The sequence below is a fragment of the Osmerus eperlanus genome, chromosome 10 (assembly GCF_963692335.1).
Source record: "Osmerus eperlanus chromosome 10, fOsmEpe2.1, whole genome shotgun sequence".
Classification (NCBI taxonomy): Eukaryota; Metazoa; Chordata; class Actinopteri; order Osmeriformes; family Osmeridae; genus Osmerus; species Osmerus eperlanus.
In genome coordinates, this window is record NC_085027.1 from 12,162,747 (window position 1) to 12,176,191 (window position 13,445).

The window sequence follows — 13,445 nt, forward strand, 5'->3', positions numbered from 1 at the left end:
GTATTTTAAATGACTTTTTGTAGTCTGATACGTCTCCCTAGCTTGACAGTAAAAAAATGATGGGGTGTTTACAGCTGCCGTGACACTGAGAGCTCACATCAATGAATGGCTTTGACCTTACATTTGATACACTGGGATGATGTTATTGTGAAAGTATGTCTGCTTCAGCATTTTGCATGGACGGGTGGAGTGGACTTTCTGTTCCTGATGATGCTATGTCCAGAGGTACCAATACCTCAGCCATGTCCCCTACCTCTGCGTCTGCACTCTCACCTCTGGCAGCGGAGGTGTCGGCGCCTACTTATTTACACTGCCTCAATGCCCACTAAAAGAGGGGCTTACCCCTCTTACACATACCGTGGCTTGGAAGTTTCTGTTGGTGTGCGCATGTGTGTGTGCATGTAAAGTGTGTGTGCTTGTATCTGTGCGCACGTGTATGTGTCTGTGGGTTTGCCAGTGCTTGCGCGCACGATTGCATGTTTTCTGTCAATGTGTCCACAATGCCACAGTCAATGTGTCCACAATGCCACAGTCAATGTGTCCACAATGCCACAGTCAATGTGTCCACAATGCCACAGTCAATGTGTCCACAATGCCACAGTCAATGTGTCCACAATGCCACAGTCAATGTGTCCACAATGCCACAGTCAATGTGTCCACAATGCCACAGTCAATGTGTCCACAATGCCACAGTCAATGTGTCCACAATGCCACAGTCAATGTGTCCACAATGCCACAGTCAATGTGTCCACAATGCCACAGTCAATGTGTCCACAATGCCACAGTCAATGTGTCCACAATGCCACAGTCAATGTGTCCACAATGCCACAGTCAATGTGTCCACAATGCCACAGTCAATGTGTCCACAATGCCACAGTCAATGTGTCCACAATGCCACAGTCAATGTGTCCACAATGCCACAGTCAATGTGTCCACAATGCCACAGTCAATGTGTCCACAATGCCACAGTCAATGTGTCCACAATGCCACAGTCAATGTGTCCACAATGCCACAGTCAATGTGTCCACAATGCCACAGTCAATGTGTCCACAATGCCACAGTCAATGTGTCCACAATGCCACAGTCAATGTGTCCACAATGCCACAGTCAATGTGTCCACAATGCCACAGTCAATGTGTCCACAATGCCACAGTCAATGTGTCCACAATGCCACAGTCAATGTGTCCACAATGCCACAGTCAATGTGTCCACAATGCCACAGTCAATGTGTCCACAATGCCACAGTCAATGTGTCCACAATGCCACAGTCAATGTGTCCACAATGCCACAGTCAATGTGTCCACAATGCCACAGTCAATGTGTCCACAATGCCACAGTCAATGTGTCCACAATGCCACAGTCAATGTGTCCACAATGCCACAGTCAATGTGTCCACAATGCCACAGTCAATGTGTCCACAATGCCACAGTCAATGTGTCCACAATGCCACAGTCAATGTGTCCACAATGCCACAGTCAATGTGTCCACAATGCCACAGTCAATGTGTCCACAATGCCACAGTCAATGTGTCCACAATGCCACAGTCAATGTGTCCACAATGCCACAGTCAATGTGTCCACAATGCCACAGTCAATGTGTCCACAATGCCACAGTCAATGTGTCCACAATGCCACAGTCAATGTGTCCACAATGCCACAGTCAATGTGTCCACAATGCCACAGTCAATGTGTCCACAATGCCACAGTCAATGTGTCCACAATGCCACAGTCAATGTGTCCACAATGCCACAGTCAATGTGTCCACAATGCCACAGTCAATGTGTCCACAATGCCACAGTCAATGTGTCCACAATGCCACAGTCAATGTGTCCACAATGCCACAGTCAATGTGTCCACAATGCCACAGTCAATGTGTCCACAATGCCACAGTCAATGTGTCCACAATGCCACAGTCAATGTGTCCACAATGCCACAGTCAATGTGTCCACAATGCCACAGTCAATGTGTCCACAATGCCACAGTCAATGTGTCCACAATGCCACAGTCAATGTGTCCACAATGCCACAGTCAATGTGTCCACAATGCCACAGTCAATGTGTCCACAATGCCACAGTCAATGTGTCCACAATGCCACAGTCAATGTGTCCACAATGCCACAGTCAATGTGTCCACAATGCCACAGTCAATGTGTCCACAATGCCACAGTCAATGTGTCCACAATGCCACAGTCAATGTGTCCACAATGCCACAGTCAATGTGTCCACAATGCCAGGGGTCAGGCAGGTGGCCTCGTGGGTTGCCAGTGATACCAGTAACCTCCTCATGACTGGTCCAATATCTATATATCGCCTGGGTCTGCTGCTGGGTTTCTCAGTACAAGCCAGTGATTCCTGGAGGGTTTGCTAAAGCCTGTGTGCCATGCCTGAGAGGACTGTGATGATGTGCCTAAAAGCTGAAAGGATTCAAGCAATTATTGGGTGTAACAGAGTCAAGCTAACACCTTTATTACATCTATTTTACATTGATAATTATTATAACAACATAACAACAAACAACATTTTACAGAGTATGCTTGAGAGTGAAGTGGCACTGTGAAAGACTATGACACTATGAAGGAGAGCATTGTCCGAATGGATTGTGTTTTCCAATGATGGGAAATGGAAAACCTTCTCTCTCTTTCACTCTCACTCTCTCTCTATCTCTCTTCCCCTCCCTCCTCTGGTGAATATGGAGTGCATTGGACACGGGGGCAGTGGATAGGAGCAGGGTGACAGACCTCTTCACCTCTCCCGTCTGTCGGGGTCACAGAGGTCACCAGGCTTGAGAGGAAAAGATGGAGGAGTTCATCCAAAAAAAATTCAGGTTCAGCCCCTTGAGATCACAACAATCTTGAATGCAAGGGTCAAGTAAAAGACCACGTCTGAGCTGTGAAGCCACTGAAACTGCTCTGGGGGTTTACATGCTGTTAATGTTCAGGTTTCAGACGACTGATTGATTGCAGTCATGTCTTCCTTTTATATTTCCTTATGCCCTTGCCTGAACAAACTCTACTGAGCACCAGACACTTTATGCAAGAGAGGTCTTACAACCAAGCAGGGAGGTCACTGATGGCCCCTAGTGGCCAACAGCTTATACTGCTCTTCTGGAACATTCTTTTCCTTTTGAATTCTTCAAATTTGACAGCACATTTATAAAACAAAGATTTTTTTTTACAGTTAAATAGTTCAGCCAGTCTTGACAACTTTCCTAATGCAGGCTTTAACAGTTATAAAAACATACTATTACTGTAGGATTGACCGATACAGGTATGAGACTTACAGTAGTTTTTGACAATGCAATTGACAGAAATCAGCAGTTCAATAACTGCAGTTTTATATATGTAAATATATTACATGAGCACCTCTATCTAATTGCAACCTTTCCCCCTCATTCGATCTATTACCATCTAGCTCTTCACGTCATTTCTACATGTATGTTTTTCTCTCCGAGTGAGTTTTCCCCAGTACTTCACCACTGAACTGGTAGGTCAGCTTCTTCTTGATCTTTTTAACCTCCCCTGTCTTGCCATAGTTGCGCAAAGCCCGCGCCATCTTCTGGTACGTCATCTTCTTGCGATTGCCCTTCTGGATGCCCCAGCGATTGGCCAGAGCCTCCTTGTGTTTGGAGGAGAACTGGAAGCTGCCCTTGTCTCGGTCCACCCACCAGATACTGTCCTTCATGTCTCCGTTCCTCAGCAGGTCGAGTAGGAACTGGTAAAGACGGATCTTCTTCTTGTTACCTGGACACAAGGGACAGGGGATGTGAGTCAATGTGTTGAGGAAGAAAGCCTACTGACATTGAAGGCTAGTTTCTTAAAGAATAATCCCTCACTGGGAAACCAGACCATGAAAAACGTTAAAACTGCATTACAGTGTGAATGGAAAACAACAACAAATGAAAGGTATGTATGCGTACATTCATGCCAACTCCTCTCCTTACCCAGCTCCCCGACGGAGGTGGAGGAGTGGTGGTCTCTCAGACACTCCTCATCAGACACCTCCAGGGGCGGGCTGCGGACCCCCTGCTCCTCCTCGTCCGAGCTCCGCTGCACTGGGGACAGGTGGGGATAGCACGGCCGAGGGAAGTACTGGACCTTGGACACAACAGACAATATCAAGCATGTCTTGTCAACAAATAAAATATACATCAGGTTCGGTAACTGAAGAGTTTCCCTATATTTTGGCCATTCTACTCTGCCAAACATCAACACAGTACTTTACAATAACTTAAGACACATTCATGTTCTATTTAAGTTATCATTCATGAACTTCTTCAGTTAACATATGTAAACCTTTTTGAAAACACATGACTAAACACCCCATATCTGAACATTGTTATTCTAGGACAGCTAGCACGCCTTAACAGAATGAAGTACGTAGCCTTTTTTGAGAGCATGGGTTATTCTTAAGGATGCCAGTGTGTTATACCCAGGTCCCACTAAGAGGTGTTCATTTTTATAATATCAAGTTAGCAGGAGGTGCAGAATAAGAGGGGTTGAGTGAAGTTGTTAACAGATGTATTAGTATTGATGCATGTTTCATATATTAATAAGAGATAATTTGATCTTTATCTGTCATTTGGTTGTGAGATGGTAGCAATACCAGCCCTCACTCCGGAAGGCTGCAATGTTCAACCATGTGTGTGTGTGTGTGTGTGTGTGTGTTTGTGTGTGTGTGTGTGTGTGTGTTTGTGTGTGCGCGCGTGGGTGCACCCAACATCCTTCAAGCAAAACATCTTGCTTGAAAAAGAGCTCACATCTTATGCAAAAGCAAAAAACTGTACTACACAGTTTTCCAGGCTCTTTCTGTATCAACGGCACATCTCAGACCCAGCGCCTTTCATAAATGTAGCCCTTATATATATATTACTCAAAGAAGCTCTGATTAGAGTGGATTCATGTTCTTATATGTTTATGTCTACCACTGTTAGAACGCCACATTGTTGTTTCTCGTAATCGTAAGCATTCCATCATTTACCACAGCAGATTCATAAAAATGGTCTAATCATTGATAACCAATAACAGATACATGGATGGGTAAGCATAGCTAAATGGACAAGCATTAGGAGGGAGGTAGTGCTTACAGGTGGTGGTAAGACATGATGGTGCGGCCCCAAGCCAGGGTCCAGAAGGGTCTCCACATCATAGCGATGCATGGCAGGGGGGTGCAAGGCCTGGGCATTCTGGAGCTCTGTGAAGTGGCTGTCCTGGAGGTTCTCATAGTCAACAGGGTGGACGTGGGAAGTGTAATCCCATTGATCTGAAACCAGGGGAGAGCAGAGGGGCGCTCAATGGGATTTCAACAAAACAGGTATCTGAGAATGTACAATGTGTCTGAGAGCACTACCATTTTAAGTAATTAGTTGTATTTATAGTGATCTGAAAACCCAGTGAGGGGGTGCATCTTGGATGGTAATTGTACTAAAAGCTTATATGAAATGTAAGGATAGGGGAGATGGTTAAAGTCTTTCAAACACCAACCAGCCATATTGTGCTACTGTCATGTAAATATATGTTTTTTGTTGCGGTTAGGGTTTTTTATTTTACGTCTGCCGTTTAAACAGCTTGTCTTGCAAAATTCTCAAGGCCAAAGCTTCCTGTTTGTACACTTTGTTTACATAGTTATTGTTGTTTTGTCTGAAGAACGGAGATTCACATTTTCGTTTGGTTTCTATTTGCTTAACTACATACCATTTACTGAAATGTAAATAGATAATTTGTAAATAAATAGATAATTTGTATAAACCATATGCATAAGTCATTGTGTACATTAGCCAATCCTTTTTACCAAAATACCAGACATTTCAGTGGAGGGATTGATTTCTCAGATCAAGATTAAGCTTTGTTTTAACAAAGGACATTTTTTATTTTCCATGCTGTTTTAACATATATGTGTATATGTTACTGGCAGGATCTTTGAGGTCTCCTACCATACAAAGGGTGGGGGGGGGGGGGGGGGTCCAGCTGGTTGGCCCTGACCAGCTTTTGGTAAATGTCTGTTGTAATGCCCTGATCTACAGATATATAAAAAGCTGAGGGTGCATACAGATATATAAAGAGATAGTGCAGCTGGATCTCTAACCATGTCTGCCCAATGAAGCACAGGAAACAGATGCCTTTTCTGTCCACCGCTCAGACGACAGACATAGAACAACTTTTCCCCTCAGGTTTGGTTAATTTGGAGACTCTTGCAATCAATTGCAACTGAATGTCATGTTCTGTACCATTATAACAAAACTCAACCTCACAAACAACTGAATTTATTTAGTTTTGAATTCTTTCTATCTGCCAAATAACACACTGCTTGTTCCCTATATATGTTGTGTTTTAAAGAGACTGTGAATTCACCTGTTTGGTTTTCTCCATTGATGTAAGGGTTGTATGTGTACTCTGAGAGCTGCTGCCTGTAGATCTCTGGATCGTACATCTCCTCCGATGGCTTTAAGAAGAGCACAAAAGAAATTAAACTAAAATACAAATGCATGTACGACTCTGTGTCCATTATAAAAACATCACAAGTTGATTCAAATACAGAACAATCTTTTCAGACAAACAAGCGATAAAGCCCTTGTGAACAACATTCCTTCCCTCTGTGTGATCAAAATTAAATGAATTTGTAAGACACCATAGTCCCCATTTTTTTTATAATGATATGATCATTTTATCTATACTTTTAATAGATTATTGTTGCTCTCTTGTCTCCTAATATATTTCCGATTATGGCAGGAAATGTTTCAAAAACACATTTAATGGTGAAAACAATTAGACAAAAAACTAATTGTCTGTCATTTGCTGACCCAAGATAAAAGAATAACAGAAATGTGATCATTTGATGCTATTTAAATAGTTTCTGAAGACCTTTTAAATACAGTTTCCATTAATCTACTGATAGCGTTTAACTTTAAATTCAAAATTCAAACAAAATAAATTTAAGGCACACGACTATATGGACAAATTGAAGTATATTAATTTAAGATAAATACATCTGTAGCGGGATACCAACAAGGTGGAGATGTACTTACAGTACTGATGAGGTATCCCTCCATTCTGTAATGCAACATGGAGACTTCTTGTCCAAACCAACAGACTCACTGGCACTTTGCTAGCAGTAGTTCTGTTCCCCAAACTTTTAAAAATTGTCCCTAGCCATTTTACAATGTTACTAAATTTCTTCTCACCAAGATGTCTCCGTCTGCCCCCTTTTTGCTTCCCTTGAGAGCCCCCTTTCTTCAGGCCCTAAAATACAATTAAACTTAACTGAATGTATCAAGTAAGCCCCACTGTATGTCTGTAAAACAGAAAAAAGGAACTTATTTTGACTTCTGTAAATCGTTATGTGGGGGTGGATCAGAGTTGGTTTTGTCCGTGTTCCTGGGCATTGGTGATTTGTCATGTGAAAATGTCAGTCTCTGACATTTATCTACTTTCAATTTGTGACAACGTCCATGACAGCCAATCAGGTTTGTTCCTTCGTCTTTGTCAGTTTTCACTTTACGGTTTGGAATCCCATTGTAACCAACTTTGTGCTTTGTCTCAACATTTTGCTTATTTCTTTATCAATTTCAACAGCAAAACAAACAAAACTGTTAAAATTTCAATTAATTTCCCTTTACACATTGCTTGTAGATATAAGCTTATACATGTGCATCTGACCATGTGTGTGTGAATGTATGTTTGTGTGTGTGCTTTTGTTGTGAAATGAAGGCCAGGGAGATTAGATTAGGTTGGGGGTTAGATCTCTTTACTTGTCTTGTGTAACCCCACAGATAATGGAGATTGCCACAGTCAGGAAGAGGAGAACCCCTAGGCCTGGTGTAGAGACAGACCCTAATCCTGGGTTCTGAGGTAGGAGAGTATAGAAGAAGAAGGTTTGACAGGAGGGTTGGTGTTACTCATAATCGTTCTTCTTAATGTTTGTTGCCTGCTATGACACCAGACAGACAAATACAAAGACATATCATGATGTTAAAGGGAGTATGTCAATCACACAATAAAAAAAAATGGTTGTAATTTTAATTTACATCTTCAAAGGTTGTTGGGAAGTAAATTATATGAGATCAGTGTGTTTCAATGGCTTCCTTCGGACAACAGAAACTATTGGGAAGTAGTGATAGCCTGGTCTGATCTCTGAGGAAGGTGTGTTTTTAGCAGAGGAAGAGCGTGCACCAGTCAGATAAAGACTATGTACTGTAAATACCATTTACAGCGAGACTAAAACCATGTTGAGGTTAACTGAACTATGTCGCTTTTCCAGATTTGTACAAAGATGTCACAACGTTAAACTGAACCCTAGCAACCCAACTGTCCTCGCTGATTCATTGTAAGTATCGCAAGATCATGAGATTTATTTCCGGCAACATTTCCGATTATTAACTCAAAGAAATATAGTTAAAGTTAAAGACATTTTAGAAATACATATATTTACTAAGGAATAACCCCCAAACCCCTGTGGAAATTGTTGTCCTAAAAGGAAGGCCAACCTCAATATAGCCTTAGAAAATGACATACATTTTCATTTAGTCATTTAGCAGACGCTCTTATCCAGAGCGACTTACAGTAAGTACAGGGACATTCCCCCCAAAGCAAGTAGGGTGAAGTGCCTTACCCAAGGACACAACATTATTTGGCATGGCTGGGAATCGAACTGGCAACCTTCAGATTACTAGCCCGACTCCCTCACCGCTCAGCCATCTGACTCCACTTATAGGCTAGTGTGGGTAAAACCTGCCCTTTTACTCAGTGAAGACCCCCAGCTCCGTTGCTTAATTCTTGCTTTAACACATTTCAACTGTCAAAAACGAAAAGTAATTTGATCATTTTTTGGGAGTTTTAAAAGCAAAGAGTACAAAACCACAACCATTTTAAAGTGTAATTTCTTATTGGTCGTGGTTTTATATCTGCATGCTACTGGTATTCTAAATTGGATTTAAAGTTTTTATTAGTACAGTTTAACAGATTTTTTGGAACATCCTTTCAGTTTCTCGCATAGTATGCTGAGGTTATACATGCTGAGTCCTCTGCTTGGTCTGGGTGCTTCTGTCTTCTGAAACCACACAGCCCTAGCCCCGGCCTCAGCCCCAGCCTCAGCCTCAGTTCCAGCCTCAGCCCCAGCCCCAGGCCCAGCCCCAGCCCCAGCCCCAGCCTCAGCCCAACATAGTCTCTCACAGATGTCTGAGCAAAACTCATCTATTTTAATATTTTCCGAGTGTATTATTACACTGTGCATGTCACATCAGTCCCAGCACATTAACATGACTATTTTATTTGTACCCATCGTGCACACTTCTTTTGGTTGCTTTTGTTCTTCAGTATCTGTGGATTTGTACATTACTGGTATTGAATCACATAATGAATCAAATGTACCATTAGACCATTAGCTGACATGTCTTATGCGTGCAGAGCTACAGAGCTATCTTATCATACGTACCACAACCCACCTCTGTAAAGCAGGTCACATGTTTGGATCTTGGTTCCTAGAACATGAAGATTAAGCCCCAAAGTGTGCTGCTCCCCTCTGACAACGACATGAACAAATACTTTCACTTCTGGGTTTATATGAATGGTTCAATACAGAAAATGGGCTAATTTACACAATGGAAAAAAAAACCTGCGGTACGTTGACATACTATATAAACATGGATAAGGTCGATTTCAATGATACTGTTTTTTTCAGTTCAACATGAGTCGAGTCATATTTTCCGTTAGCAATTATTTTATTTTTATGCTGCTCATCAATTTAACACAAAATTACAATTATTCATGAAAGAGTCCAAAAGGAAATTTGATATTCCTATATTACAGTCTTTAATCATCGACCTTAACAAAAGACGAGCAAGCAATCATACACACTCCTACACACACTCACACTACACACACTCACACAGAGAAACACACACACGTACAATGACATGCTTTGTTAAAGAGGAACTGGGAAATTCTCTTTTAGATTCAGTTCCTTATAGGGTGCCTGTGAACGATTTCAACTACAGGCCTCAAGTTGTCATGTGATGTTGAGCTTGGATCCAAGTGACCATTTAAAACCATTATACCAGACCAAACATCCCACCAGATCCTGTCATGTGTTGAATATGATATTTCATATGCTTGACACAGATTCATGTGTCTGGTCTTGACCAATGTCCCTTCTGTAAGTTTCACAAAAAAGAAACACAGTGCTCAATATAACGCTTCTAAAGGCTACTTTGAATTATATTATATTATTGTTGCTTGCTTTTCTACAGGTACACTCTTGCACAATTGAGATTCATGTTGTTTAATTGTAACTTGTTTAACTACATGCTCTTATGTTTCTTCCTATGCATCTTAAATGTAAATGTACCGGCTTGTATAAGAGTGTTCAATGGTTCTGGATCTATGGACCCAAATCTGCATGAAGGTTGCTTAGACTAATACCGCTCACCTACATTTTTTTCTACACTTATTTTGGTATGGCAAAATGCTTTTAAAATATGTAGGTCACTGAGTTGCTTTTTATGCTGATGTGTCCCGGACCACAGTGGTCATGATGCATTTCATATTAACTATACAGCAGCCTGTGTGATGGTGTTGTTGCGCACTGCATGGAAGGTGTGACTGAGCCCTTCACAGGTCTGTGTGCCTCATTGCAGACATATTCACAAGAGCTTATAGACCTCTCACAGCAGGGCTTATTGACCTCTCCAGCAGGGCTCATAGACCTCTCACAGCAGGGCTTATTGACCTCTCCAGCAGGGCTTATTGACCTCTCACAGCAGGGCTTATAGACCTCTCACAGCAGGGCTCATAGACCTCTCACAGCAGGGCTTATTGACCTCTCCAGCAGGGCTCATAGACCTCTCACAGCAGGGCTCATAGACCTCTCACAGCAGGGCTTATTGACCTCTCACAGCAGGGCTCATAGACCTCTCACAGCAGGGCTCATAGACCTCTCACAGCAGGGCTCATAGACCTCTCACAGCAGGGCTTATTGACCTCTCCAGCAGGGCTCATAGACCTCTCACAGCAGGGCTTATTGACCTCTCCAGCAGGGCTTATTGACCTCTCCAGCAGGGCTTATTGACCTCTCACAGCAGGGCTCATAGACCTCTCACAGCAGGGCTCATAGACCTCTCACAGCAGGGCTTATTGACCTCTCCAGCAGGGCTTATTGACCTCTCACAGCAGGGCTCATAGACCTCTCACAGCAGGGCTTATTGACCTCTCCAGCAGGGCTTATAGAACTCTCACAGCAGTGGTCATAGACCTCTCACAGCAGGGTTATATACCTCTTCAGCAGTGGTCATAGACCTCTCACAGCAGGGTTATATACCTCTCACAGCTGGGTTATATACCTCTCACAGCAGGGTTATATACCTCTCACAGCAGGGTGGTATACCTCTCACAGCAGGGTGGTATACCTCTCACAGCAGGGTTATATACCTCTCACAGCAGGGTGGTATACCTCTCACAGCAGGGTTATATACCTCTCACAGCAGGGTGGTATACCTCTCACAGCAGGGTTATATACCTCTCACAGCAGGGTGGTATACCTCTCACAGCAGGGTGGTATACCTCTCACAGCAGGGTTATATACCTCTCACAGCAGGGTTATATACCTCTCACAGCAGGGTTATATACCTCTCACAGCAGGGTTATATACCTCTCACAGCAGGGTGGTATACCTCTCACAGCAGGGTGGTATACCTCTCACAGCAGGGTGGTATACCTCTCACAGCAGGGTGGTATACCTCTCACAGCAGGGTTATATACCTCTCACAGCAGGGTTATATACCTCTCACAGCAGGGTTATATACCTCTCACAGCAGGGTTGTATACCTCTCACAGCAGGGTGGTATACCTCTCACAGCAGGGTGGTATACCTCTCACAGCAGGGTGGTATACCTCTCACAGCAGGGTGGTATACCTCTCACAGCAGGGTGGTATACCTCTCACAGCAGGGTGGTATACCTCTCACAGCAGGGTGGTATACCTCTCACAGCAAGGCTGTGTCACGAGGAAGCACAAAACCTCTCACGAGCAAAGGACATGCATGGGCACTGGTGGAAAACAGGATACAGGGCGTTGCAACAGGAAATGTTGCACTCTTCCACAGCAGCACAGCTATCTGTTTGACCAGAATTACTACAGTCCTCTGTCCACATATGCCTGCTCTGACAAAGCAAACTTGAGAAATTGCATCCCTACAAGGTTTAAAGTTTTGAAACATTTCACAGCCTAAAAGACATACAAAGCCAAAAACATTTCACAGCCTAAAAGACATGCTTAGTTGATCTGATTATACACACAGACTTCTCCTAATCAGGCAACTGGTGACAACATGATGACATTTACACTTAAATATGTAGTGGTGCCATCCATCCAGTAGGATACTGTAGGGCTCATCGATACAATTAATTACCTTTTATTACGATCTTTCATCTGTGGAAAGTCAGAATGAATTAGCATGTCCTTAGCCCATGGTCGATAATGATTAAATAATAATAAAATACAAGAAGTAATATGATATATTGTTTGTAAAAAAAAAAAAACTGTATTACACATAAATATGTATTCTGTTTTCGTCAGTTTAGAGTTCAGTTCAATTTACAGTTTAGTCAGATACAATGGAATTAGAAACATATTTATAGATTAAAATGTGAAACTATAACTAATTACTTAGGGTACAGATACAACCTAACAACTAACATGCTTACATATGAAGAATGTTCAAAATATATAAGTATGCATTTTAAAGTGTTACATAACAACTAATTTCACACCCAACAATGATCAGTTAGAACAGGAAATGCCTCCAGCCCCTCTCACAACCGACGCTACAACATTGTCCTGGTGCTTACCGTGGTGTCCATCAGTAGGCTTCCATCACTACAGTACAGGCATCTTGCAGTTAAGGAGCCTGCTCTCTTCTGAATCCAGACAACCTCGTTGGCTCTGTGTAGTGGAAGCAAGTTGCCAACAACTAAAATCAGGGCTTTCTGTAACTCTGAATTAACAGGGGAACTAAAAACTTCCTTAATTTTACAAATTTAAGCTTGTACTCAAAGTTTTTTTCTCCTTCTCCTTCTCTTTCTTCCCTATTAAAACAAGAAGGTGACTCTGCATCTAATAGCAAAGCCAAACGGGTTGTAGTTTAATTTGACCTGGGTCAGACATGGACGTAAATGATCTAGAACAATGTGATTGTTCCAGTAAGTTACCTGAGATAGGTAATACATTAAATTAAAAGTGTTTCACAAAGAAGTTAAAAAATTGATATGATATCCATTTGAAGTCAGCAGTATTAGCACAATCACAGCCTGCATCACCCTGGAAATATGACCTTTCAATGACAATCCAAACTAGAATACAGGCAAAAGAGGTTTTGGTGGATTGTAAGGCACAATCCCTTCATTAACCAGAGAACTTGTGTCACAGATTCAATTCCCAAATAAATTAATTTATATTAAAGC

At 42.3% G+C, this 13,445-nt stretch overlaps 1 protein-coding gene across 2 annotated transcripts; it reads right to left on the reverse strand.

Annotated features, from left to right (window-relative positions):
- Positions 1 to 2,448: 2,448 nt before the first annotated feature.
- Positions 2,449 to 7,410, reverse strand: spi1b (Spi-1 proto-oncogene b). Of its 2 annotated transcripts, none has more exons than XM_062471567.1 (5): positions 7,020 to 7,410; positions 6,346 to 6,436; positions 5,082 to 5,257; positions 3,915 to 4,092; positions 2,449 to 3,738 (listed from the first exon to the last, which is right to left on the reverse strand). In XM_062471567.1, the coding sequence occupies exons 1-5, from the start codon at positions 7,056 to 7,058 to the stop codon at positions 3,425 to 3,427; spliced, it is 798 nt and encodes a 265-aa protein (XP_062327551.1). In that variant the 5' UTR covers positions 7,059 to 7,410; the 3' UTR covers positions 2,449 to 3,424. The 2 variants fall into 2 exon arrangements, with proteins under 2 accessions (XP_062327551.1, XP_062327552.1); XM_062471568.1 differs by having other exon boundaries at positions 3,939 to 4,092; positions 7,020 to 7,409.
- Positions 7,411 to 13,445: the final 6,035 nt, after the last annotated feature.

Bases quoted from the DNA above. Each gene is read 5' to 3' on its own strand.
- spi1b (XM_062471567.1), bottom strand. From the start codon at position 7,058: ATGTTGCATTACAGAATGGAGGGATACCTCATCAGTACT. The intron at 5,258-6,345 runs GTGAATTCACAG...CCCTGGTTTCAG, and splicing joins CAATGGAGAAAACCAAACAG to ATCAATGGGATTACACTTCC. The intron at 4,093-5,081 runs GTAAGCACTACC...GTTGTGTCCAAG, and splicing joins ATCATGTCTTACCACCACCT to GTCCAGTACTTCCCTCGGCC.